This window comes from Periplaneta americana, chromosome 7, assembly GCF_040183065.1.
Source record: "Periplaneta americana isolate PAMFEO1 chromosome 7, P.americana_PAMFEO1_priV1, whole genome shotgun sequence".
Classification (NCBI taxonomy): domain Eukaryota; kingdom Metazoa; phylum Arthropoda; class Insecta; order Blattodea; family Blattidae; genus Periplaneta; species Periplaneta americana.
In genome coordinates, this window is record NC_091123.1 from 153969371 (window position 1) to 153996488 (window position 27118).

The 27118-nt window shown below is 36.6% G+C and overlaps 1 protein-coding gene across 3 annotated transcripts in view; it reads left to right on the forward strand.

Moving 5' to 3' along the window:
* bs (serum response factor blistered) overlaps nucleotides 1-25551 on the forward strand; it is a 423352-nt gene extending 397801 nt beyond the window's left edge. Inside the window, exons 5-7 of one of the 3 annotated variants that reach the window (XR_011333218.1) lie at nucleotides 1515-1661; nucleotides 16232-22954; nucleotides 22995-25551. Coding sequence is in view for 2 of the 3 variants with exons in the window: in XM_069831666.1 (XP_069687767.1) it covers nucleotides 1515-1661; nucleotides 16232-16446 (362 nt within the window). In the remaining variant the exon portion in view is untranslated. Of the gene's footprint in view, nucleotides 1-1514; nucleotides 1662-16231 lie in introns of all 3 variants that reach the window. The other 2 variants (XM_069831666.1, XM_069831668.1) reach the window with 2 other exon arrangements.
* The last annotated feature ends 1567 nt before the right edge of the window (nucleotides 25552-27118 follow it).

The following is a 27118-nucleotide window of genomic DNA, read 5'->3' on the forward strand; positions in this document are numbered from 1 at the left end:
ACTAAAACAAAATTGGTATAAAAATGAACAAACTTATTTTAAAAACACTTTATATTTATATTTTCACTAACATATTTTGCCTAAATAAACAAAAAATGCAGACTTCTATAATAAGTGTTAAATTCTCATGTTATTAAAGTTCCAGAATTTTATACTTAATTAAGAATGTTGCGCTGGTAAAATTTTCTGAAACTGTGATCATTGAATAGTTATAGAATTTATAGTACAAAAGAGTAAAGTTAGATTTTATCAGCTTCGCCTTGGGTGATAATTTCCACGAACGCATAAAATCTGTTTACTCTAGTGTGCTATACAATATTTTATTCATTACTGGCATGTAAATTTAATTTTAAATTGTAGGGCTTTTCTTTGTGCTGTGTTGTTGGCGAAGAAGTTCATATATATTCATTTTACTATTGCTAATATGTTGGTTGTCATGTAGAGTGATTTAAAAACATTTAATTCACTGCTGTAAGTTAGAAAACTTTTAAGCACTGCTGTGAATAATGTCATTATTTAGGTGGCTAAGGACGGTGTTGCTGTTGGCGATATCTCTTTCGCGTACTGTTCACATACTGTTCGGCGAAGTAAATCACGTATAAAATCGTCTATCTTACCGAATTCTGTTTTAATTTGTTTATTTTCTCTTTAGTTGGTGAACCGTAATTCTTAATTTCTATGCCCATATATCCAACTCCGCCGGTTGCGTCCGATATTAAGTGATTAAGATTTATACTTATTAAACTGCCTGAACTTTCGATTACTTTATGGATAGAATTTCTAACGTTAGGCACAATTTTAACACTTTGTTTTCTTAGCTACGCTCCTCTGCAAATAAGATATTCTGTTTTCTTCGACGGTGTTATTTGTTCTTGTCGTGATGGTCCTGGATCTTCAGGTGTATCAGGAGGCCTGGCTGCGGATCATCGGCTCCAACACTCATTAATAATGGCCGGAATAAATGAGACATATTGAAGCGCATAACGGTATAAAACAACACGTCGACAAAGACACTGAGAATGGGTGAAACCCAACGGGTAGAGGCAATGACTACTAGATTTGGCAATGCTGGGATCTATTGTATTTCTGCCACGCGGCTAGGGGTTGAGTAGAGGATGGGGGTTTATGAGAGATTACCAATTCCAAGAACAGAGGCCGTCATGTTTCCGAGCCAAGTATATCTATCCATTCACTATTGAAACATCGTTCCATATCCATACCAGCCGCCAGAGTTGATAAACACACTGCTGCAGTAAGGGTAGGCTGACCTCACCGCGCCAGCTCAGGTAGTAAGCAGTACCTAATCGTTTCACAGCTTGAGAGCACTGTTCGACATCCCTGCATTAAAGTTTACAACGTTTCATTGAACAGCACAACATTTCAGAAATTCTAGTTTGACCTTCCCAAACCAATTAATTACAAATGTATCTAACCCTTCTACGCCCCATCTTGTTTGCATGTACCGTGTATGGCGAATACAAATGAATAAAGTGAATGTATATGTATGTGTGTAGCTAGTATGATGACACCCCCGTACCCAGGGGTGATGTACCAGACATCCCAAGGGATGGTGTACGCCGCCGCGCCTACTTCGGCCCTTCCTAACGGAGTCATCTTCAGCCTGAGCCAAGGTCAAATCCAGCTTCAGCATGCAGACTCGGGTACGTCAATACGCCATGTTTGTTTTGCTTTTTAGAGTCTATATACTCATTTTAAACATCTGTTCTGTTGTGTGTGTGTTTGAATTGTCAGTTCTATTTGAATGTTCTGCTTCTATTTGGCACGAGCTTGGTATTCCTTCCTTTTGTCCGTTATCAAAACAACGCATGCGCCTGGACGCCCTTCGATGTCGATTCTGCGCAAAGACTGACGGCAGATGTTTTCACAGTCACACTGTTTTTATATCCGTCGTGAACCAACACTAATTTTTAGACTCGGAATCCTTCCTCTTATCTGTCACATAAATTATTTGAGTTTAAAAACTATAAACCGCTTTTTTTGGTCTTTATTTATTGCCTGCTTGAATGCCTGCAGTTTGCGATATGGCGCGTCATGTTACGTTACAGCGCTTTATTAATATGCATTTGTCGAGAAGTGTCGGAGTGATGTGAGGAATGTTATTCGTTTTGTTCTAATTCATTACTTTTTATTTTCCTACTTTCCATGCTCTTTTTTCAATTTGCTTGTTTCTTTTTTGCTCCCCCTTATTATTTATTTTCTTGTTTGTTTTTATTTACTTCCTTTTCCATAGGCCTTACATTGTATTTTGTTTTGCTTATTTCTTGATTTTTTTTCTTTATTCCTGGGATCATTCTCCTCCCCCCTTTCCTTCCGTTTTTCACTTCTGTTCCTTCCTCTTTTCACTTCCTGTTATTTTTTCCTTTTTTTCCTTCGTACCTTGTCTTTATACCTATTAATTTGAGAAAAATTCGTTTCGGCACCGGGAATCGAATCCGGGACCTCTCAGCTCTGCACGACCTCATATATATGAATATATGTATCTACCTTGTCTTACTTATTTCCTTCTGTCATACGCTTCTTTGTTTTGTTTTGTTTTTTTTTTTTTTCAATTTTCTTGATTTTTATTGTCATAACTTTCTTTTCTCTTTTTCCCGTTACTTCTTTTCTCGTTAGTTTTCTTTTCTACTTTAATTCAGCTTTACATTCCTCTGTTTTCATCATTATTTTTACATTTTGTTCTTGTCTTTCTCCTTTTCGTTCTTATTTCCTCTCTTTTATATAAAAATCAAATTATGGTTTATTTAACTACGCTTGCAACTGCCGAGGTTATATCAGCGTCGCCGGTGTGCCGGAATTTTGTCCCGCAGGAATTCTTTCACATCCCAGTAAATCTACTAACATGAGCCTGTCGCATTTAAACATACTTAAATGCCATCGATCGAACCCGCAACCTCGAGCATAGAAGGCCAGCGCTATACCAACTACGCTACCGAGGCCGACTCTCTTTTATCCTTTGTGCCACATATCTTCCTTGGTTTCGCCCTGTCGTCTCTGTTTCTTCCCTGTCGTCCTTGTTTCGTCCCTTTCGTCCTCGTTTCATCGTTGTCCCTGTTTTCGTCCTCGACTCTGTTTCGTCGTTCTTGTCACTTTTTCCTCGCTCTCGTTCCTGTTTTCTCGTTCCCGATTCTATTTCCTCACTCTTGTCCCTGTTTCCTCGTTTTCGTCTCCTTTTCATCGTTCTCATCCCTGTTTTTTTCCTCTCGTCCCTGTTTCCTCCTTTTCGTTCCTGTTTCCTCCCACTCGTCATTGTTTCCTCCAACTAGTCCTTGTTTCCTCCCTCTCGTCCGTGTTTCCTCCCTCTCATCCTTGTTTTCGCCCTGTCGTCCTTGTTTCCTCCCTTTCTTCCTCGTTTCATCGTTGTCCCTGTTTTCGTCCTCGACTCTGTTTCATCGTTTTTGTCTCTCTTTCCTCGCTCTCATCCCTGTTTCCTCGTTCCGATCCTGTTTCCTCACTCTTGTCCCTTTTTCCTCTTTTTCATCGCTCTCGTACCTGTTTCCTCGCTCTCGTCCTTGTTTTCTCCCTCTCGTCCTTGATTCCTCCCGCTCGTCCTTCTTTCCTCCTCCTTCTACTCTTCGTTTCATCTTTATTTCCTCCCTTCCTTATGTCCTTTATTTCCTTCAATTCTATCCATCTTTCTTTGTTGAATTATTTCTTGTATTAATCCTCAGTTCCTTTTATTGTCTTTCCATTATTTTCTGTTCCCTCCTTTCTCTTGTTTGTTAAGTCCCTCTCTTCGACATTCTTTTTCCTTCCTTCGAGCCCGAACGTTTTTGTAATGCTCTAAGTGGAATAGAATGTGCAGGCTTTTGAACAGATTTATATAAAAGTAGGCATTAAACAAAACCGACTTTTGAATGGCACTTCTTGTTACAGTTCCAGTAAGTTGGAATTAAATTATCCCGCTTAACATGTGAATCAATTCCTCGTCACAGCCGATCACTCCGATCGCAGATTTCAGAGTTTATTTCTGCCATTATACTGGTCATTCAGGGAATTATTTCTTTATTCTCAGGTGTTTAACAATGTCTTGTAATGTACAAACACGTGCAAAGGAGATAATTATGTTTAAACGTGGCACACTTGTACTATAATTGTCCGTATCGATAAGGAAACCGATATAATATCAATTGAGATTTAACATTTCGTTTGCCTACTTATAATCTGAAGAGGAAAGTTGTTTGTCGTTCTCATTCGAGGAAAAAGCCAAAATATACGTTGCTGTTAGTGTTGCTATCAGTAATAGTTTGTCAGCTCAACTAGAGTGCTATTAAAAGGAGCCAGTAATACCGCCAAATGGCGATAAACAAAGGACAGACGTTTCTTCATACGAGTATCTAACGCAGGGATGCAGAACTCTGCTACAATTGAAGCACGCGTCATAACTAGGAACACGTGACTCATCCCTTCCCTTCAACCCTCGCGTTATTTTACGGTAGGGGGAGAGGAGAAGAGAGAACAGAGTACGTCACACAAACGTCATTGAAGGCTCCGGCCTTGTGGATGGGGTAACGAACTCTTTCCCCATGTTTCCACCGCTCTCTTCCCCAGTTCTGCAACCCTGATTTAACGGTTCAAGCAATTTCGTTGCTTAAGGGAAGACTGTTTGAAATAAGCGAACGTTTGACAATATCGTTCCCAGCTGAAGTTAAACATATCAGTACACTTACACGAATAGGTAAACATTAATAAGCAGGGGACGGATTTGAGCATATTTTCACGTTTTATTCCTCAATTAAAAACCATATGCTGCTATTATTTAAATGCAATTTGTCCATTACAAGACTGTTAAACACTGGAGAACGAAGAATTAAAGTCCACCGCTGTGGAGTGACAGTTAGCATGTCTGACCGTGAAACGAGCGGGTCCGGGTTCAAATCCTGGTTGGGACAAGTTACCTGGTTGAGGTTTCTTGTGGTTTTTTCTCCTCAACCCATTAAGAGCAAATGCTGGGTAACTTTCGGCGATAGACCCTGGACTCATTAGGCTGACATTATCACCTTCATCTCACTCAGACGCTATAAAACCGTAACAGTTGATAAAGCGTCGTAAAATAACCAATTAAAAATAAATAAAGAATTAAAGCTTTTTTTCTTCGTTTTGGAAATAAAAATTGTTTTATATGAAACGTTTCATAGCGTGTTTTGAGAAAAACATTCATTCAATGCTCTACCTGGTTGGCGAGTAGGTATAGCGCTGGCCTTCTATGCCCAAGGTTGCGGGTTCGATCCCGGACCAGGTCGATGGCATTTAAGTGTGCTTAAAATGCGACAGGCTCATGTCAGTAGATTTACTGGCATGTAAAAAAACTCCTGCGGGACAAAATTCCGGCACATCCGGCGACGCTGATATAACCTCTGCAGTTGCGAGCGTCGTTAAATAAAACATAACATTAACATTCATTGAATGCCCAATATGCTCAGTCAGTTTAAGAGAGCGGTGTAGTATGATAATAATTAGGCATGTTATGTTGGGGACAAGTTGAATTCAACATGGTACATAAGCCGGAGACGTGAGCTAGTACAAGGACTTTGACTTGGTTCTGCGATCGATTACTCGAATAACAAAGTGTACATGAACAAATCTCTATGCGCCTATATTGAAAATAAAATTACTTTTCTCAACTTTTATTATTAGAATTAATTAATTTAAATGATCATTATCATTTTAGAGAGAAAGAAGTTGTTGAATTAAATTTATTATTGCAAAAAATAAAGAAAATGTTCCGTCACTGATGTTACAAGAATTGTGAACTCACTTCACACTTTATTAACACTGTAAAACTCAGGTGTCTGCCTCAAGCAAAACGAGATTCATTCTCATAGTGTCCATGTGAAGTTATACAAATCTCGTGGCATCCAATTAGTTCATCAAAACGTAATCTGTAAATATTTTATAGCTGTTTCTTCCGTGTCACGGATGTTACACACATTTCTTCACGGATGTTACAAATGAGTTAATGTCCTTCATTTTTGTAGTTTCAAAACAACTGTGACATTTCTAAGTCAAAATATTCACTTAAACTGTAAGATTAAAATTATTATTAACCCAAACTACTGAAAATAAATGGCAGAAAGAATATAGTACAGGGTTAAAAGTTCCTTGATCCTGGAGCTCTGGAATTAACAGTTCAGAGACTCAAAATATTTCTTCAACAGTAGCTCCTTCAAAAACATACATTAACAGCTGATATCTCTATGAGTAAGTGCTGAAAACTTTAGGGAAACAAAACTACCCATTACCTAGCCAATACCACCTATGATCCCTCCCAGGAATCTGTAGAGTAGAAAGACGAAACAAGACCTCTGCTCAAGTGGTATGTGGGAGGGCTAGGACCAATGATCGCTCTGGGGGGAGGTGTTGGTGCAATCGCTTGCAGAGAGGGGATCATTTCTGTCTGAACTTTACTACTATGAGCATTTTACCCCTTAGCGGCGTCGAGCTTTTGCTGCCCGCAATACACTCCGGCACAGATAGACTCGGTTCCCATATGCGTGAAGTTACTCTACAGATACCTGGGTTGGACGATGGATTCAATGTCCGTAAAACTTGTAAAATATTTTCCTTTTGAAAATAAAACATTAGAATATTTAAATTTATAAACTCATTTGTGTCTTACACTAATAATAAACAAGGTCTGTTGGCAATGTTAGAAGAGGTATAAGATGGGGATTAAATGATACGTTGGAAGATCTGGGTTTTGCTGATGATATCTGTTTGTTCTCCCATAGTTTTGGTGATATGCAGAATAAAGTTAATAATTTATTAGAAGTAATAAAAGGGGCTCATATGAAAATAAACGTAAAGAAAACTAAAGAAATGAGATTAAATAGTAAAAAGACAGATAAAGTTATACTAAATAATAATAACATTGATACTATTCAAGAATTTAAATATTTCGGTAGTATAATTGACAGGGATGGTGGAGCCTTTGAGGATGTAAAGAACCGAATAAAAAATGCAAATAGTGAATTTGTCCAGTTGTACCCAATATGGAAGTCTTATATTATATCTAGATGTACAAAAATTAAAATCTATAACAGTAATGTGAAATCAGTCTTATTATATGGCAGTGAGACATGGAAAACAAGTAAAATTATACAAAATAAACTGCAAACATTTGTTAATGTTTACGAAGAATTTTAAAAATTAGATGGCCAGATATAATCTCAAACTCAGAACTATGGAACATAACAAATCAGAAAGAAATCACAATAGAAATCAAAAGACGAAAGTGGAATTGGATAGGGCATACAATCAGGAAAGGAGATGGAGCAGTAGAAAGAATGGCTTTGGATTGAAACCCCCAGGGTAGTGGAACAAGAGGAAGGCTAAAAAATACATGGAAGAGAACAGTTTTGGAGGAAATTGCTAGGGAGGAGAAAACATGGAGCGAAGTGAAGAAGTTGGCTACTAATAGGGTCCGATGGAGGCACTTTGTGAATGCCTTATGCTCCTCATGAGGAGATACAGGAGTTTGATTGATTGAATAATAAACAAATATTTCTGAAAAACTCTTTTTCAAGGAAATGTCCACTTTGCCCGGAATTGCTGCACACTAGTTTCGTCATTTGACAGTGAAACTACTACTGCAAGTAATGTACCAGAATGAAAACGACTGAAACCAATTTTCTCTGAAGAATAAATTCAAATTCACTTCAAAAATGTAACTAAATATTGTAATCTAAATGATAATGTTCAAAATTTGGCAATAGTTACATTCATAATATGCAACTAGAATGTCGAATTTAGTACAGAAGTAGTCAGAAAGAAGATATTTAGACAGGAGCTGTTCTAAACATGAAATCAACAGTTTGAAGACTGAAACAGGCAAACAGTTTAAACCTAGAAACAAGAAGACAAGCTACTAGTCATATTTTCCCCCCCTTGTCCATAGAAGTGTAATGGGGATTATTCATGTGTGAGTGATATGAATGTAATTAAATAATTTAATCACAGAAGGTAATTGTTATTCCGTAGAAGTCCGATGTGTGATTCATTCCTGCAAGACCAGTAAACAGAATACCTATTACGTGGTTCGCTTTTACAGCCATTGTCACGGACAGCTATTCCGCTTATAATTTCCAAACATCGAAATTAACTCCTCGTTATCTCGGAATTACTTCTCCTGTCTCCGCCCTCAGCATCTAAAGCTAATACCGACGTAACAAATTGATTACAAGTCAGTGCCAATAATGTAAACAGCTTCTGCAAGTAAAATAAACGTAACTGATTAAACGACTGCCTACCTTTATCATACATCGTCGACTTCATCGTCGTCATCATTAACATCACCGCTTTGGTCAAAGACCTATTTCGTCTTCACATCTATTCTTGGTCTCCCAGCTCCTCTGTTTTCATAATAAAAATATTCTTTACTTTCGCTTAACGTTGTCTATGTATCTTCTTTCTTTACTACTGCTGCTACTGTTACTGCTACTGCCACTACTACTACTACTACTACTCCTACTACCTCCTCCTACTACTACCTACTACTACTACCTAATACTACTACTATCTACTACTACTACCTCCTACTATTACTACTACTACCTACTACTACCGCTACTTACTACTACCGCTACCTACTACTACTACCACTACTATCTACTACTACTACTACTACCACTACCTACTGCTACTACTACCACGAACTACTACTACTACCTCCTACTACTACTACTACTACCACTACCTACTGCTACTACTACCACGAACTACTACTACTACCTCCTACTATCACTACCTACTACTACCACTATCTACTACTACCACCACTACCTACTACTACTACTACCTACTACTACCATCACTACCTACTACTACTACTAATTACTACTACTACCTACCACTACCTAATACTACCATATCTACTACTACTACCTCCTACTACTACTACTACCTACTACTACTACCACTACCTACTACTACTACCACTACCTACTACTACCACTACCTACTACTACTACTACTACCACTACCTACTACTACTACCACTACCTACTACTACTACCTAATACTACTACCACTACTACTACTACTACTACTACTACTACCTCCTACTACTACTACTACTACAACTACCACCACTACCTACTACTACCACGAACTACTACTACTACTACTACTACTTCTAACTACTACTACTACTAGGCTACTACTACTACTACTACCTCCTACTACTGCTACTACTACTACTACCACCACTACCTCCTACTACTACTACTACTACCACCACTACCTCCTACTACTACTACTACTACTGCTACTACTACTACCACTATCTCCTACTACTACTACTACTACTACTACTACTACTACTACTACCACTACCTCCTACTACTACTACCACTAACTGCTACTACTACCACGAACTACTACTACTACTACTACTACTACCTAATACTACTACTACCACTATCTACTACTACTACTACCACTACCTACTACTACTACCACTACCTACTACTACTACCACTACCTACTACTACTACTACTAGGCTACTACTACTACTACTACCTTCTACTACTGCTACTACCACTACCTACTACTACTACCACTACTACTACCTCCTACTACTACCTCCTACTACTACTAGTACCACTATCTACTACTACTACTACTACTACTACTACCTTCTACTACTGCTACTACCACTACCTACTACTACTACTACCACTACTACTACTCCTACTACTACCTCCTAATACTACCTCCTACTACTACTACTAGTACCACTATCTACTACTACTACTACTACTACTACCTTCTACTACTGCTACTACCACTACCTACTACTACTACCACTACCTCCTACTACTACTACTACTACTACTACTGCTACTACTACTACCACTATCTCCTACTACTACTACTACTACTACTACCACTACCTCCTACTACTACTACCACTAACTGCTACTACTACCACGAACTATTACTACTACTACCTAATACTACTACTACCACTATCTACTACTACTACCTCCTCCTACTACTACTACTACCACCACTACCTACTACTACTACCACTACCTACTACTACTACTACCTACTACTAGGCTACTACTACTACTACCTTCTACTACTACTACTACTACCTTCTACTACTGCTACTACCACTACCTACTACTACTACTATTACCACTATTTACTACTACTACTACTACTACTACCTTCTACTACTGCTACTACCACTACCTACTACTACTACTACCACTACTACTACTCCTACTACTACCTCCTACTACTACCTCCTAATACTACATCCTACTACTACTACCAGTACCACTATCTACTACTACTACTACTACCTTCTACTACTGCTACTACCACTACCTACTACTACCACTACTACTACCTCCTACTACTACTACTACTACTAGTACCACTATCTACTACTACTACTACTACTACTACTCCGGGACACGAAATGGTTTCCGATAGTGGTGAGGTGTAATTTGAAGATCTGTGATTTTGTCGCTGTGATAGGTTTATCACTGGTTCAGACTGTGACTATAGTTCCAAAATCACAGCTCCGAGAAATCGTCATCTCTACCCAATATGTGACTCACAGCAAAGGCGACTGATATAGCCTACCCAGTGAGAAAAGTGTCTAAAACTGACTGCTAAAAAAGTGGCCAGAAATGGCTAAAGAGAGAGAACTAACGAGTAGCGACCGCGCAGAAAGTACAATTTTTAATGTATTCGCACTGTGATACAATGTAACATAAACTCACCTAACAAATAGATATCCTCCTCTTCGTCCTCTTCCTCCCTTCTGATGTCAATTCCCATCTCAGCACATTCAGGTTTCTTTGCTGTTTTCGCTTACCGGTATGTGTATGCCACTTTTGTTCAAATAAGTTGTAAAACACTGGATGGGATTTCATGCGGCGAAGTCCAAACTTAATTCTTAGAATCGCTGATAGGTATTTACTTTCATCCTGTTTCTATGTTCGTTTTTCACAATATTAACCTGGCTAAAAACTCGTTCCCCTTCCCCATTTGAATGTGGCAATGTTAGGACAGAAAGAGCCAATAAAACTAATTCGGAAAAAGGATTTTCACCAGCAGCATCTTTATATTGATTCACTTCTTTCCAAAATTCTACAGATTGACCCATTTCGTGAAATGTAGGCTATGTTTCTTCACTGGTTTTCAATTTTATCAATCTAATGCTCATATCTAGACAGTGGAAGCGGAATGACTTATCGTTGAATGTAAATGCACATTTTTTCATTCAGACCATTGGCTCAACAGGTTTTAAACGTAAACAGACGACGTCAACATGCTACTGTATCTCCGTACAGTCAGAAGGAAAAGAAAAATAACGTACTGTAGTACATACCTTGCAAGTTCAGTCCTCGTCATCATTGATGCAATTACCAGCGTTGCAGTAAACGACGATATATTCTCGAAAGTTGTCGAAGCTGAATCGTCTTCGCCTATCGCTTAAACAGTTTTTGTATCGAGATAATTTCTAAAGAAAAACTCTAAAATGGGGATCACTCAATTTATTTAGAGGAATATTTGCACTGAGCATCATGTTGCACATGTCGTTTAGACCCGCACAACTAAATGATGATAATGACGACGATGATGATGATGATGATGATTCAACGCATTTCCTGTGCGATGTACTGTTGCAATGTTTCTCTATAGCATGAGTTATTCTGCTTTTATTTCAATTTTACATACATTACACACGATATTGTCTTCGTTAATACATAAAATGTCACTCTCATACTTCTTTATTGCATTTCGTATCTCTGAGCGAATTTAACGTTTTGACTTCGACATTATGAATGGATCAGCACTGCACTATTCAACTCGTACTAAATACTTGAGCAGGATAACACAACTGCACACATTGCGTTGCAATGTTACTATGAACGGACCGGGGTTCCTTCGTTTTGTACGCTGCTGTACTCGCCAGGTACACAAAAGACGGACGACGCGGCACGTGCCATATACTCTGATACGAAACAACTTCACTTTTTCTTAAGTCATCCCGCATACACTCTGTGGTCATATCCGAAAGCTATAATCAAATCAATAAGAGGTGGCTTAACTGAATTTAGAACTTCATTGTCAGTAAACAGTGACATTTTCTGGAGGATTTCAACATATTCAGGGAGCCTGTTCTGAATTCCTGTTTTGTCAGATTTTTTTAACTAACATAGGCCTACCTTTCGCGTATATGTTTCTGGATGTCACCTGACAGGTTGGAATTTTTCAGCTCATTAACGATCTAATCGACAATATTTGTTGTTGTTTAATCAACTGTCCGAAGACAGGTCTGAACCTCATAAGTGACACCAATAGGAAATTACTCATAAGGCAACTAGGCCAGGAGATAATGGGGTAGGGTGGCGAGTTCCTTTCCCCCTCCATTGCATACAATCTTCTATTAGCTACATATTCCACCAATCAGACTTCAGATGCATACAAACAATTCTTCCTTTGACACATATCGTCAAGTGAGATGTACTGCCTGATAATATTGTACATATCAGCCAGAACCTCAATCAGAGGTATCGACTGTAGTGTAATTCTGAATCTGAAATGATCGATCATAAAGCCTATAGAGGTGGGGAAACAATAACGTCATTAAAAGTAACAGCACCTTGGAATACTATGTTTCAAAATAACTGTGTTGTTCTGACATAGTACAAAATACTTGCTGTTACAAAATACTCGTTTCACTTTGGAACTACCTTACGACAACGCCTCTTCCACAGAACGGAATATCTTTGGTAGGGTCTACTTTTGGGAGCAGAAGTGAGAATCCTTTCGTCACACCGAAAGAAATGTTAGAAACTAAAATAAAAGATAAATAGTAAAGATACGAAGAGGTTCTTTGAAAAAATATGCAAATTATCTTGAAACTATTACTGAGTATAGGAATCTAGCAAACAATTAATATTTTGACTATAATTATGTGTGTATATTCCGCCTTTGCTTATCATACAATATGACACCCCCTCTACTTCCGGAAACAGACAATATAACTAACTAAAAAAATACTGTGAGCAAGTCCATCGCTCTAGTATCAGCCTAGCATCAAGCACGAGCACATCAATACACGTTAAAACTGTAAGTTACTTTTCTTACATAATAGGCATTACCCAAGCAGTTAACCATACCAATACCAGTAAAAGGAATTTCCAATTTAATTACAAACATTCCCAATTTCAAATTCATAAATTAATACTTAATCATATTGTTACAGACACGCCAGGCGATACTAAAGCCACGGACCTGACAACCTTCATTCTGTTATAATATTACATATGCCATCAACTTAATAGAAGTGTCTCAACATCACTGTCAGAAAACATAGCCATGTTACGATATTGCGTCCAACTCAACGCTAAACAAGATCACTACAAGTGCCTCATTTAACTTCAAACCGGCAAACACCACACAATAAGTGATCACATACTTCACATAGTTAAAGTGATGTAAAAACTAAGTGCTTTTAAATAGTTTTAAACAGTGTTTTTAAACAGTGTTTTATATAGTGTTTTTTAAATAATGACTGAAACATTCTAATTTAAGTTTGATAAAGTGTGGTACCAGCAAATAGTATATAATAGTTAAGGTGATCATTTGTGTAATCATGACAACACTTCACCGACATCGCACAGCATGCACAAAAACACTGACCATTTAAGTCCAGATACATGCACCCACAGGCTTGGTTAACAATTAGCATCATATACAAACATCTGAAGATGGTACAATTTACGTACCGAAAACGTTAATGAGAAAATATGACTAATTAATTCATTCATATTGTATGATAAGCAAAGGCGGAATATACACACATAATTATAGTCAAATTGTGACAGCTTATCGGTATATCTTCAACATGAAATTTTTAAACAATTAATAACATAATGCCTGTATTGTAGTAACTGTATTGTGAATTTTATCACGGGAGATGAAAATATATAGGTTAAGTTTTATTTATAAAAGTTTTCCATTTTTTTTTTTCATTATCAATTCTTGGAATTGAACTAAATTCTGTTCATACATAACTGTATTGCAACCTTAGTGAGACAGCAGGGAATGTCGAAGATTTCTTGTTTACAAAAATACAAAGGTTGTAAATTTTTCTGTTTCATTACAGTGAGATTATTATCCTTCGTAACGGTATTGTGAATTTCCGAACGACCAAAATTATTTTTATTCACTAATTTTTGGAGAAATTTAACACTATTGTGAACTGGAACTGAGAAAAGGGGAAGATTTTTTTTCTTCCACCATGTTAATACTATCAAAACAAGTGCTTATACAAATTTTGACCACTCGAGCGCAATTGTGAGGGCTGATCAGAAAATAATTTTCCCTGGGACCATTTACAGAAAGAAAACAATTTCATGAAAAAAAAAATATTGGAACAGATACAGCAATTGTTGAGCTACTTTTCAACATATTCCCCACCGTAATTGAAACATTTGTCATACCGTGGGATCAACTTCTGTATCCCTGTAAAGTAGAAGTCTGCTGCCTGGGATCGGAACCAATGTGACAGCTGTCTGCATCTCTCTGTTGATCCCACTGTATGACAGATGTTTCAATTCCGATGAGGAATATGTTGAAAAGTGGCTCAACAATAGCTGAATCTTTTTCAATAAATTTTCCAATGAAATAATGTTTTCTTTGTGTAAACGGCCCTAGGGAAACTATTTTACGCCCTTGTAATTGCGCTCGAGTGGCCAAAATTTGTATAAGCTTTGGAAATTTATCCTTTGAAGAAGTGGAAAAATTCAAATATCTTGGAGCAACAGTAACAAATATAAATAATACTCGAGAGGAAATTAAACACAGAATAAATATGGGAAATGCCTGTTATTATTCAGTTGAGAAGCTTTTATCATCCAATCTGCTTTCAAAAAATCTGAAAGTTAGAATTTATAAAACAGTTATATTACCGGTTGTTCTGTGAAACTTGGACTCTCACTTTGAGAGAGGAACATACAGACGTGGACAAATTATTAACAAAATTGACGATTTTTATGATAATTCTGTTTACAAAATTTGATTTTTCAATTTAGACTACAGTTGACAATTTTGCATATTTCTATCATTACAGTAGACAGAGATATGCAAAACTGTCAACTGTAGTTTAAATAGAAGAGTTAAATTCTGTAAAAATAAATAATAAAAATCTTCAATTTTGTTAATAATTTGTAAATTAGCAAAAATGTCAACTGCAGTCTAAATTGAAGAGTCAAATTTTGTAAAACTATAAAATAAAAATCTTCAGCTTTGCTAATAATTTGGAAATATCCAAAATGTCAACTGTATTCAAATTGAAGAATCTAATTTTGCAAAAATATATAATAAAAACCTTCAGTTTTGCTAATAATTTGTAAATATGCGAACATGTCAAATGTAGTCCAAATTGAAGAGTTAAGTTTTCTAAAAATATACAATACAAATCTTCAATTTTGCTAATAATTTGGAAATACGCAAAAATGTCAACTGTAGTCTAAATTGAAGAATCATATTTTGTAAAAATATATAATAAAAATCTTCAATTTTGCTAATAATTTGTCCACGTCTGTAGGTTGAGGGTGTTTGAGAATAAGGTACTTAGGAAAATATTTGAGGCTAAAAGGGGTGAAGTTACAGGAGAATGGAGAAAGTTACAAAACACAGAACTGCATGCATTATATTCTTCACCTGACATAATTAGGAACATTAAATGCAGACGTTTGAGATGGGCAGGGCATGTAGCAAGTATGGGCGAATCCAGAAATGCATATAGAGTGTTAGTTGGGAGGCCGGAGGGAAAAAGACCTTTGGGGAGGCCGAGACGTAGGTGGGAAGATAATATTAAAATGGATTTCAGGGAGGTGGGACATGGTGGTAGAGATTGGATTAATCTTGCTCAGGATAAGGACCAGTGGCGGGCTTAAAAGAGGGCGGCAATGAACCTCCGGGTTCCTTAAAAGCCAGTAATTAGGTACTTATTTTGACCTTACTAACATGGTGAAAAAAAAATAACTTTTTTATCTGCCTCGATTGTAATGTTTGCTTGTGAGAGAGAGTATCAACTGAACTGTACAACATCGCATTGGCTACGCGTGACTTCTTGTGTCTCTTATTATAGTAGTGTTGTTGTTGTTGGATGAATGATGTGTAGTTGTCCCAACACAGTTGATCTGCCGTGAAACAAGACTCTTGTGTGTTGACCAGGTGCCGGCGGGTCCGCCTCTTCATCGTCGTCCTCATCGGCGTCCTCGCACCACCAGCAGCAGCCTGCCCCTCACCAGCAGTTCATCACCATCCCACTGCCCATGGCGCTCTCGGCCGCGGCGGCTGCGGCGGCGGCCAACGGTCACCACCACCACCATCACCACCACCACTCCGTCGCGCAGGAGGCTGCCGACCTCACCAAGAGCCGCAAGTGACACCGGCTGCCGGACTGGACTGTCGGCGTCCCCACTGCCATAGACTCGCTTGTGGGTTGTAGTTCAATTCGTCTGTGCAATGCTGGAGAAGTGCGTGATCCGGTACCATGCAGGAAACACGGGCATTGACGTCTGTGCCCTTCTGGCATGCTGAGGAGGAATACCAAGAGGTTTGTATACACTGTATACACATACCTTCTTGTGTAGCCGATGTAGAGTCTTGAAGACTTCGCCGCTTCGAAATATTGAACCGTATTTGAATGAAGTTTAAAGATTTAAGGGTATATGTACGTGAATGACCACAAATATTATCAGAAAATGCAGGCTCTAGGGGAGAGTCGGGTAGTATCGGACATCGGGTAATATCGGACAGTGAGTTTCTTTCATCTACCACACGATGATAGTACATGATTGACATGGTTACGTTTCTGTGATGTCGCATAGAGAAACGTAACCATGTCATTCAGGTACTACCATATGGTGGTAGATGAAAGAAACGCACTGTCCGATACTACCCGATGTCCGATACTACCCGACTCTCCCCTAAATTTCTAAAATTTTATAAGGAAATGAACTCACAATTGGACAAAAATTGCAAGGTACCACAACAAGACTTATTAGAACTTAAATATCTGATAATTTTTACTTTAAATTAAATTTTCCAAAATTTTTAAATTTTCAGACATATTTCATAACTCCACAACCATTACAGATAGATTTCCGAAATTTTTTACACTGATTTAACATGCATTTATGCGAAAGGTAGAGTACAATAATGCCAATTTCTTTGAAAATAGAAAAATTAGGCCACAAAACATTAAGTAAATGTTAATATAGTTTGTATAGGGCAAATAAAAAATTAATTGTATTAAAATAAACGACTCTACATGTCTGAGAGTAGTCTACTTTTCAGAAATAAGTGTTTATTACATGCAGAAAAAATATTAAAGATGTCAGAGAGAGATCATAACAGTATTATTGTTACCAAATGATGTAACTGCAGATTTTTTGTGTTTTTTTTTTCCATACTTTGATAAAACTGGTTAAAAAATGTTATATTTTATTTAACGACGCTTGCAACTGCAGAGGTTATATCAGTGTCGCCGGATGTGCCGAAATTTTGTCCCGCAGGAGTTCTTTTACATACCAGTGAATCTACTGACATGAGCCTGTCACATTTAAGCACACTTAAATGCCATCGACCTGGCCCGGGATCGAACCCGCAACCTTGGGCATAGAAGGCCAGCGCTATACCAACTCGCCAACCAGGTCGACTGATAAAACTGGTTTGAAAAATATTATTAGTAACCTTTTTATACTTTTATAAGATATTTGAGTTTTAATAAGTATTGTTGTGGTACCTTGTAATTTTTGTCCAATTGTGAGTTTATTTTCTTATAAAACTTTAGAAATTTAGAGCCTGCATTTTCTGATAATATTTGTGGTCGTTCACATACATATACCCTTAATAACGAGATCGACAAGGCAGTAAAACCGTGGCAAGGTAGGGGAAGACGGGAAACATCGGCACTTTGATGAAAGAGTTTATTTGAAAATAATGTAATAGTTATTTATCTTATAAGTGGCTCAAATTGACTATTATTTGTGAGTTGTTTGTCACGAACGCCGTTCGTTCGTGTCATGTTTATAATTTCTCACGAACTCATAATGGACTTTCAGCCACGTGTAATATACAGGGTGTCTGACTTAAGCCGTTCATAAATTTTTTAGGCATCACGCACAACACGACTAGGGATAGACACTTTTCGTCGTTGAAATTCTCTAACTCGCAGCGCTTGTATTTTAGTTTTAATAAATATTGAAAACAGCTAAAATAATAAATAAGGGTTCCTTCAGACGAGAATTTTTCAGTCTTCCAGTGAAATAGACGTAGAAAGAGAGATACTTTTGACAAATTTGCTCATAAGGAAAAAGAATAGGCGTAAAAATAGAAGAAGAGTCTGAGTCCATCCATTAGTTTTCGAAAGACAATCGAGGACTATTCCGTACCTTGTTTGATGATTTACATCAGGAGAGTAAAAATATTAATTTAAAATTACGCAAATGAGGAACGATATGGCATAAAACTTATTTTCGTTTACTTTTTAAGAATTCAAAATTAAATATAATAGGCACCAAACATGAAACCAATCATAGCGCGTACGAATAATTCAACCATTATTCTAGAAATAGGTGTCTGTAGGGTAATGGCAAAGTCAAAGGCCCTGGTGTAATTGAACCCAGGTTCGAACCTGAGTTAGCTAATTTTTCATCTCTTTGTTAATATTTTATTTAGTACATTATTTTAGATGCGTTATTTTATTTTAACGTGAAATAAAGGGGATTTTACTACATAAATAATATATCCGTAATTCGCACTAGTCCAGCAATTTAATAGACTTTGGCTATATTATTATTATTATTATTATTATTATTATTATTATTATTATTATTATTATTATTATCTTTATCTTTATCTTTATTTTTATCGTCATTCTATATTATTCTATCGTGACATATTTTTCTAATTATACCTATACACTGTCGTGACGGTGTAGGGAATTGGTGGCCAACAGTCGTCCGTTAGTAGCGCTACTAACGCGCGTTCCCAGCGCCACTAACGCGCCACAAAGAGTGGCCTCATCTGAAGGGACACTAAATACAAACGTGTTGACTAATTAATATATTTATTCGTTCGATGGTAAAGAAACATTAATTTCTAATATACCGATCTCTCAAGTTAATTAATAGCTCTCAGTTAGAGTAATGGGTTCTATGAATATGTCGACTGCCTGTTAGGGTTCGATTACTGGTTCTTTTCGTACTCTTTAATGTCGAACTACTGGTGATTCTGGGAGTTTCTAGTTAATACTAATTTAAAACGGAAATGTGTAATTGATTAAACTTCTTATGAATCAGAATGTTCTACAGCAATAGCTATAAATCCCGAATCTTGCTTTCGGTAATCATTCACGGTTCGAATCTCTGGAACTTGTGACAACGAAAGTGAATGATGGCAACAGAAAAATTGAATATAAGATATTCCAGCAAGCAGTATACGTCGACTTGGTCCAACTCCAAGCGGGTTGTCATTGATCTCGTATGTCGTAGACCATTTGGTACGTAATAGTCTGAGTCCAATGTTTTTCAAGTTGTGACGTTCTCATTTTGGTGTCGCTAGAAGTGACATACTCAAAATATATTATTTAATTAAATGAATAAATTGTGTTAAAACTCTACGCTGTCTGTTCTTTACAGGTACCTCCCTATTATGTCCGTTATTTATTTCGAATTAAGGGAAACAAATAATTTGAGGGATTGGAGATAATTTATGTATTAAGAAATAATATGAGAAGATCAAATGACCCGAAAGACACTATCCATTGAAAAATGCAACTGTAGGCCTAAGTAAGTTTGAAAGCCGAAAGAAAATAAATAATTAATATAACAGGTTGACTGTACATTTTTATCATAAAATTATACACGAAAACTAAAATTCGTAACATTAAAGTGACGATGTCAGTGGATGTTATACACATCCCTGATTCCGCCCACGAAACCATTAAATGCCTCCCACATGTCTGGACTGATATTTTGGCTGCTTAAACAGAAATGAACGGCTTAAATCGGACACCCTGTACAACGTTTTATCTTATCCTAGTAATTATTTTCCTTGTCATGTATAATATTTTAGTTAGCCATAATGAATTGTTTAAATCCCTACCATGATGTAAAAATGCGTTTATTCGTAAGTTGCCGATAAATAAATGAAATGTTTCTTTCTCTTCAACGTATTATTTCACAGGATGAAATAATGGTAACTAAAGTACCAATATTTCACATGTAACGTACCTAATGAGCCATTTCTGGCCGTCGATAAAGGTTCGTATACAGTGCTGTATGTCACTAGGATAAGATAAAATATATTTTTTAAAAGAAAATATTATTTAACGAAACTAACATCTCTTGTATTGATTTGCAATTTAAATTTTAAAGTGTGGGTAAACATTCATTGAGGTCTCCGGAACGTTTTTTAATATTGTATATTGGTGTGTTACTGACAAGAAAAAAGAATTATGGCATGATTAGCTGTTTTGTACGTTGAAGAAAAGGCTTACTTTCAAACAATAAACTATAATTAAAGGAAAAATTATTTTATGAAAATAATATCTGATGTATTGTTACAGATGAAATATTAAATTGAAGATTTATGTTCAGAACGTTTTCTTTAAATGAAATACTGACACTGTCCAAGTTGCTTCATATTCAGAACCAAGTTGGTCGGTGGAAAATAAATACTACAAGAATAAGTGGTGCAAGCTCTTTATACAGGATGTTTCTAAAATGCTCCAACAAACTATGATATGTGTTTCTACACGCAAAAAGAATTAAGCATTTTTATATACAGATCTTTTATGATCTCTCTTCCTCTGTCCAACGTAAAAGTTTACGGTGAGGGGGAAGAGAGAGAGCGAAATTTTGTACTAATCCGTGAAAAAAAGTATGTCTTAATTCTCATCTTACACTCAAGCAAGCATTGGAATGAAGGCAACCAGATATATTTTGTTTTGCTTTTTAGTACTCTGACGCCACCATCAAGATAAGTCACTTGAAATTTAATGGTTATATAATGTAACATCTGTACACATATGTCTGCAACCGAAACATTTCAGAGCTAGAGCTCGTATACACTTGGAACTTAATGTTTCACCGATCGATACTTGTAAAGTTTATATTTTTCAATCATTTCTTAACTGAACTGGTTAGCTTCTCACTACATTGCCCCTGAAATTTCCTATTAAAATAATAGTTATTTCTAACATTACTCAAATGTCGAAATGTCTCGTCTTCCCCTACAACATTTTGTACTACGCGATCCACTCTTTTGATGCCAGGACCATGCAATGGGATCTTGGTGTCCTTCCTCAACTTTTAATTGCTTTTAGAGATGGGACATCATAATATCTCTATACAGGGTGAATATGAACTACAGGTACATACTTCAGAAAGTGATTCCTGAAGATGGGAAAAGGAACAAAAAAGTTCCTATGAACATAATATATCCATAATAGACGTTCTTCTGTGTTGACATTCGGCAGCATTTCGACACCTTTCCCGGCAGATGGATCGGACGAGAAGGTTCTGTTGCATGGCCAGCGGGGTCACCAGACTTAAACCCACTTGATTTTCACTTGTGGATGCCCCTGAAAAGAGTTATGTATGCTGAGTCAATTCATAATGTGCAGACACTTGAACAACGTGTCAGTCCATGATACGACACGTGGACTCTTGCATTGAGGTTCGTGGGAACACTTCGAACACCTCTTTAAAGTTCGAAATTAAATGACCAGTGACCTGCAATGGAATGTATTGTAATCATGCTGCATTCTAGGCACACGTTCACATGTACTTTTTTTGTTTCTTTTCCTGTCGGGAATCATATCCTGAAATTTGTCTCTGTAATTCATATTCACCTTGTATTTGTATTCTTCGACTAAATTAGAAGAAACTAAATGTTTCAAACATTGAAATGAAATTTAGCTCTGTTAGGAACATGGCGTATAATATTTTTTTCGTCTTACGAAGTAAAACTGAGGTAATTTATTCTTATTCATTTTTTTAAACAGTTACTAGGCAATAGTGCCCTGTTACGGTTCCATTCCATCTTTCAGTAGGTTTTTCTGTGGATCGGTTTTCGAGTAGGTTTATAATTTATAATTTTATCTGGATTTCTATAACTATCCATCCTAAACACACACAAATTCAGTTTTTATAATTATTTTGAAGCCCGAATCTAATGCAGTATTTAGCTTGTGAGAATGAGTACCATATTTTGTATTTATTCTGATACATTCAATTGTTATAATTAAGAATTTCATTACATTTGCCTCAATTGTTTCCTGTCACACAATTCGCCCAGGTCTTATCACTGTAATAGTAGCATTGGTCCAATCAGTGATTTACAACCTCTTTTTTGCTTGTTTATGTATCACGTTCGGTTTGAAATACTGACCTTATTATGCTTTGAATTTTAATTGCAATATCATATTCAGTTTCACAATATGATCTAATCTTGAACACAAAACTTATGGTAAATTACGAAATAAAGTTAACGTATATGCTTATTATTATTATAATAATTATTACTTCTAATATATGCCTGACTGAGCGGAATAAAAGGCCTGGTGGTCTTAGGTCTGCCGAATTAAGGCTATGGATTGGTGAAAGAAACATTGAAAAATTGAAATTTTGTTTGTAACCAAAAAAAAAAAAAGTTTCAGTTATCTAAATCTGTGCTTATTTTGGCCCTATGACAACTTAAAGCCCCTCAGAACAAATTTAAGGTACCAGCGCGTGCGTTGAGCTGCAGCCCTCTAAACTGACACTCAGCTGTCATTCTGACAGACTTTGTTCTTCATTCTAACTAATTTTACTTTTCATTCAGTTCATATTTTGCGTTGTTATGTAGGAGAAAAATGTGTGGTAGACCTGTATAGAAAGAAAGGATGTCGATTGTATGTGTCATATACTGGGTGTTCATTTCAAAGTGTATCATGACGTCACTGTTGAGTCAGCTTTTGTGTCAGAGAAGTAGCCTATTAATCAAGGCGTTCAATCTGAACTTGAGAACGTGTACTGTATAACTTGAACGTCGTAGCAACAGATTGCGGTCTGTACGGTCTGTGTGCTACCATAACCTCTTTCGAACTGTGTTTTGCGCGGCCAAGTCGTACCCAAGGTATTTGTTATCATCGGTTGCGTACGGCAACATTCCACAACACAAATCAAATGCTCCGTGTCCATGTTGACCGTCCAAGTTAATGTCAACAAATACGTAAGTAATCTTCTTAACCCTCTCCCCATATCCCGACAGTAAGAAAAAAACTCACCTCAGTACATGTTTCGAAACAGTTCTCATTCCTGCCACTACCGGCGTTACCGTACGTATCGGTAAGTACTCTTCTGAATGAACGCCGTACTTGCTAGACAACTTCTTTGGCACATAAGTAATACACCTCTGCGGAAGTGTAGGAAGATTGAATTCTCTAAGCTCATCGACTAGCCACATGACGGCATACAGCGAGCCATGACACACTTTGAACTGAACATCCAGTACATGCTGTACTTTGATACCCGTTTTCTCGATTTTCCAAATTTCAACATTTTGTAACATTCAAAATACTCTAATGAATGCAGTTTTTCTCCAATCTCAGTGACATTTTGCACTGTGAAAGCATGTGAAGTAAACTGATGCATGTGTTTTCTTCTGCTATTTACTGTAAAATATTCAATCACCATGTATTGAGGATGTGATAAGTTTTTAAAAAATTTAAAAATTAACTAAAAGGAAAAATATTTTTTTTCTCAAACATTAATTTGAAAAATATCAAAAGTACGTGTCATATTTTACATAAATCTATCAGGAATAAATGAAATATAATTTTAAAGAAAAACTATGTTAAATTGGGACAATTATAATTCAGTATTTAAAAGAAAAACAACAAAAATTAACTAAAAGTAAACTAATTGGAATATCAAAGTGAAAATCTGTATATTGCATGTCCACATTTTAAGAAATATGTGTTAAAAAAGTTTCAGATTAATTAGTGTGAAAACGTAGAAGTCAGAAATTTCACAGATCCATAGCCTTAAAATCAATAATTATTATTAATATGTAATTTATCTGAAAATATTATACGTACATGTAGAACATTCCCAGACTAAGAATCATCTGTGCGTTCTTTTCATAAATACCAAATTCATTACGTCATTAGTCCATAGAGCTTCATTTTGTGAAGAAATAAGACTTGCATTTGTGGAATATTTTTATAGATGTGGAAACATGTTATGCTTGGAACTTACATATCGGCTCAATTGTCAGGGAAGTCAAGAGCAGGTAAACCTACAAGTTGGATCTCCATGATGGGAGATATGCTCTTAGTAATGTAGTGTTTCTTGTCTCCTTTGGTGATGAAACTGAGACATAGCTTCGAAATGTTGTATGTTGCTATATATACAGTGCGATCCATTTATAATTTGAGAGCAGATATAGCGCACACTGATGAACTGAGTTAACGGCGTTTGTCGTCACCTCCTCCCGCTTAAACCGAGTCACTTTTGAGACGAAAAAACGCGTGACCGCAAAGTACTGTCTGGCATTCTAACGCAGCCGTTCAGTACAGCATTAGGCCCGTAACACACTTGAAGAATTTTCGCTAGCGAGAAATGTGTTGCGAGAAAATTCAAAGATTGATAACATGGATTCAAATGGACATCCATACACTGGAAGAGATTCTCGTTCGAGGCAAAAACCTCGCGCGAGTTTCTCGCTGGAATCGGTCGCTCAGCGAATTTTCTTGACACATTTATCAAAGATGTTTGACATTTACACTCTTTATAACAACTGAATGTAGAAAAAGATATCACAGATGGCGATAAATTGTATTGTTTTTATTTAAAAATGAGGAAAGGTGGCTGATAATTGCAGTCAGAAACTTATCGAACTTGTACGATGTCACCCGTAGGCCTATTTATAGGATACACGGGATGAAAACTATAAAAACACGAAACTTAAAGAAGAAATCTGGAGACAAATATCAGATTATCTGAAAATAAATAGGGCTATATTTTATTTTGATGAGATTTAATAGTACCTATTAAGTTAAACATTTGAAATAATGTATCTATATGTCTTAACAGTTTACATAATTTTAATCAGAACAGAGCAAAGAATCCTCTATCATATCATGAATGGAAAAAAACTGTGGTTCATTCAACCTGAAATAACGCCTAAACGTATCATCATTCAAATTGAAACCAGTGTTCAAAACTCGCCCTTATTTTCGTAAGATACAATGTGATTTTCAGATATTCCTGGCTTTAATTTTAGGCCTACTTTTTCTTTTCATTAACAAAATATGTTCATGTAACTCCATTTCCTCATCATCTGAATACTCAGATTCAACATAGCGTTCGTACGTAATTTGTAAAGTACGACAATATACTTACAGGTTATATATTTAAGTACGACAATATACGTAAATACATAACCTATAATATTTCCCCCAACGAGTGATTACTATAATCAGAAAAATGGTTTTTGCATGAAGGTAGTACATAGATGATCATAGCGAGGTGTGATCTGTGATAGCGAGAACTAGCCAAGTGTGTGGAGGAAGGCTCTTCGCCTCTTTCTCGCTAGCGAAAACTCTTCAAATGTGTTACAGCCTTAGGCAAAGAATTTTTCTGGTGAAACTTGGTTGCAGAAAAAAGACTTTGTATGAAACGTTCCGGTCCTTCAGGTTGGGGGTTGTACAAAGAGGGTTCGTGACCCTTTACTGTAAAAAATATGTGTTGTGACATTTCCCCAGGAAGAAAGGACACCCTCAGGGGAGAAATGACACCCTTGGTTTACGTGAAGAGTAGGAGTTACTGAAGGCATCCGAGCCAGAGGATTTGAAGATTGTTGCTGGGATGATAGAAATATAAAATATGAAAAAGGGGAATCGAGGGCAAAGTGGAACTCTGTTAAAAGTATAAGTAAAGGAAACCTGTTCAAAAGTTAATATCCGAAATCTCGCACTTTCAGATTATAAATGGATCTTTCTGTATAACATGGTATAAACTGACGCCATATCAATGCCGTGAAGTTGTAATTGTATCTAAAACATGTAATGTTAAGCGGATTTTCTATAAAGACATGAACTAATGTAATATTATTGGAGATACAGAAAGAACTGTGTGGTACAACACGAGTCTGGTTTTATGGAACGCAAAGGGAATAATCATTTTAAAAAATATGAAAAAATATATTGAAAAACTGTGAATAGTAGAACCTCAATATGCAGATCAGTGGGAGAATATCGCTGCTATGTAATTGGTACAGTGAAAGTAATAAAAAAGTAACATTCTTAAAACGCAACAAAAGAAAGTTTTTCACAAAAAAAAACAATACAAAAAATAAGTAGGACTCGTTCGCTGTCCTGCAGTTTGTGTTAAGGTCTTGAAACTTAAAGAATTTGACGGTATTTTTTAGTCTATTTAGAGGAATCTGTATGTGCCAAAATAGTAATAAAATTGTTAATATTCACAAAATAAAAGTTATTTCAAATACCCAAAATACACTTATGTTTATTGGTCTACATGCTCGTTCTCGTATTTTTTTTTTTTTTTTTTTTTTTGAGCTAGAGTGTAATCTCATGAAATATTCTTCTGCAGAGAAACGTCTGGACAAAGCAGAAAAATTAGTAAACTCAATATCACAGTGTTTCTATCTTATAAATCTAGAATTTGAAAATTAATTCTGATTCAGAAGGAGCTTTGGACTTTCCAGTATAGCTTTGAAACTCTTGAAGTTAGCAATAGTAGGGTTTGCTTATGCATTTCCAAAGCTGAGGTCCACGGTGTTTTACATTCCCGGAGAAAACGGTAACGGTAGCTGCTGCATTTATGAATCTGGTGCAAGATCTTCAGACAAATAGAAACAATTGACCACAAATTCCTCGTATCGGGTCACTCATTTTCGCCTAGTTGTAAAGGTTTCATATTGACACCCTGTATACCAGGCCTGCACAAGGTTTGCGCTCTCCGAGCCGGCTCACAGCTCATGAGCGGAATGCAGATATTAGCTGCGCTCTGTATAAGGGTGGACTGGAAGAAGGTGTGATCTCGT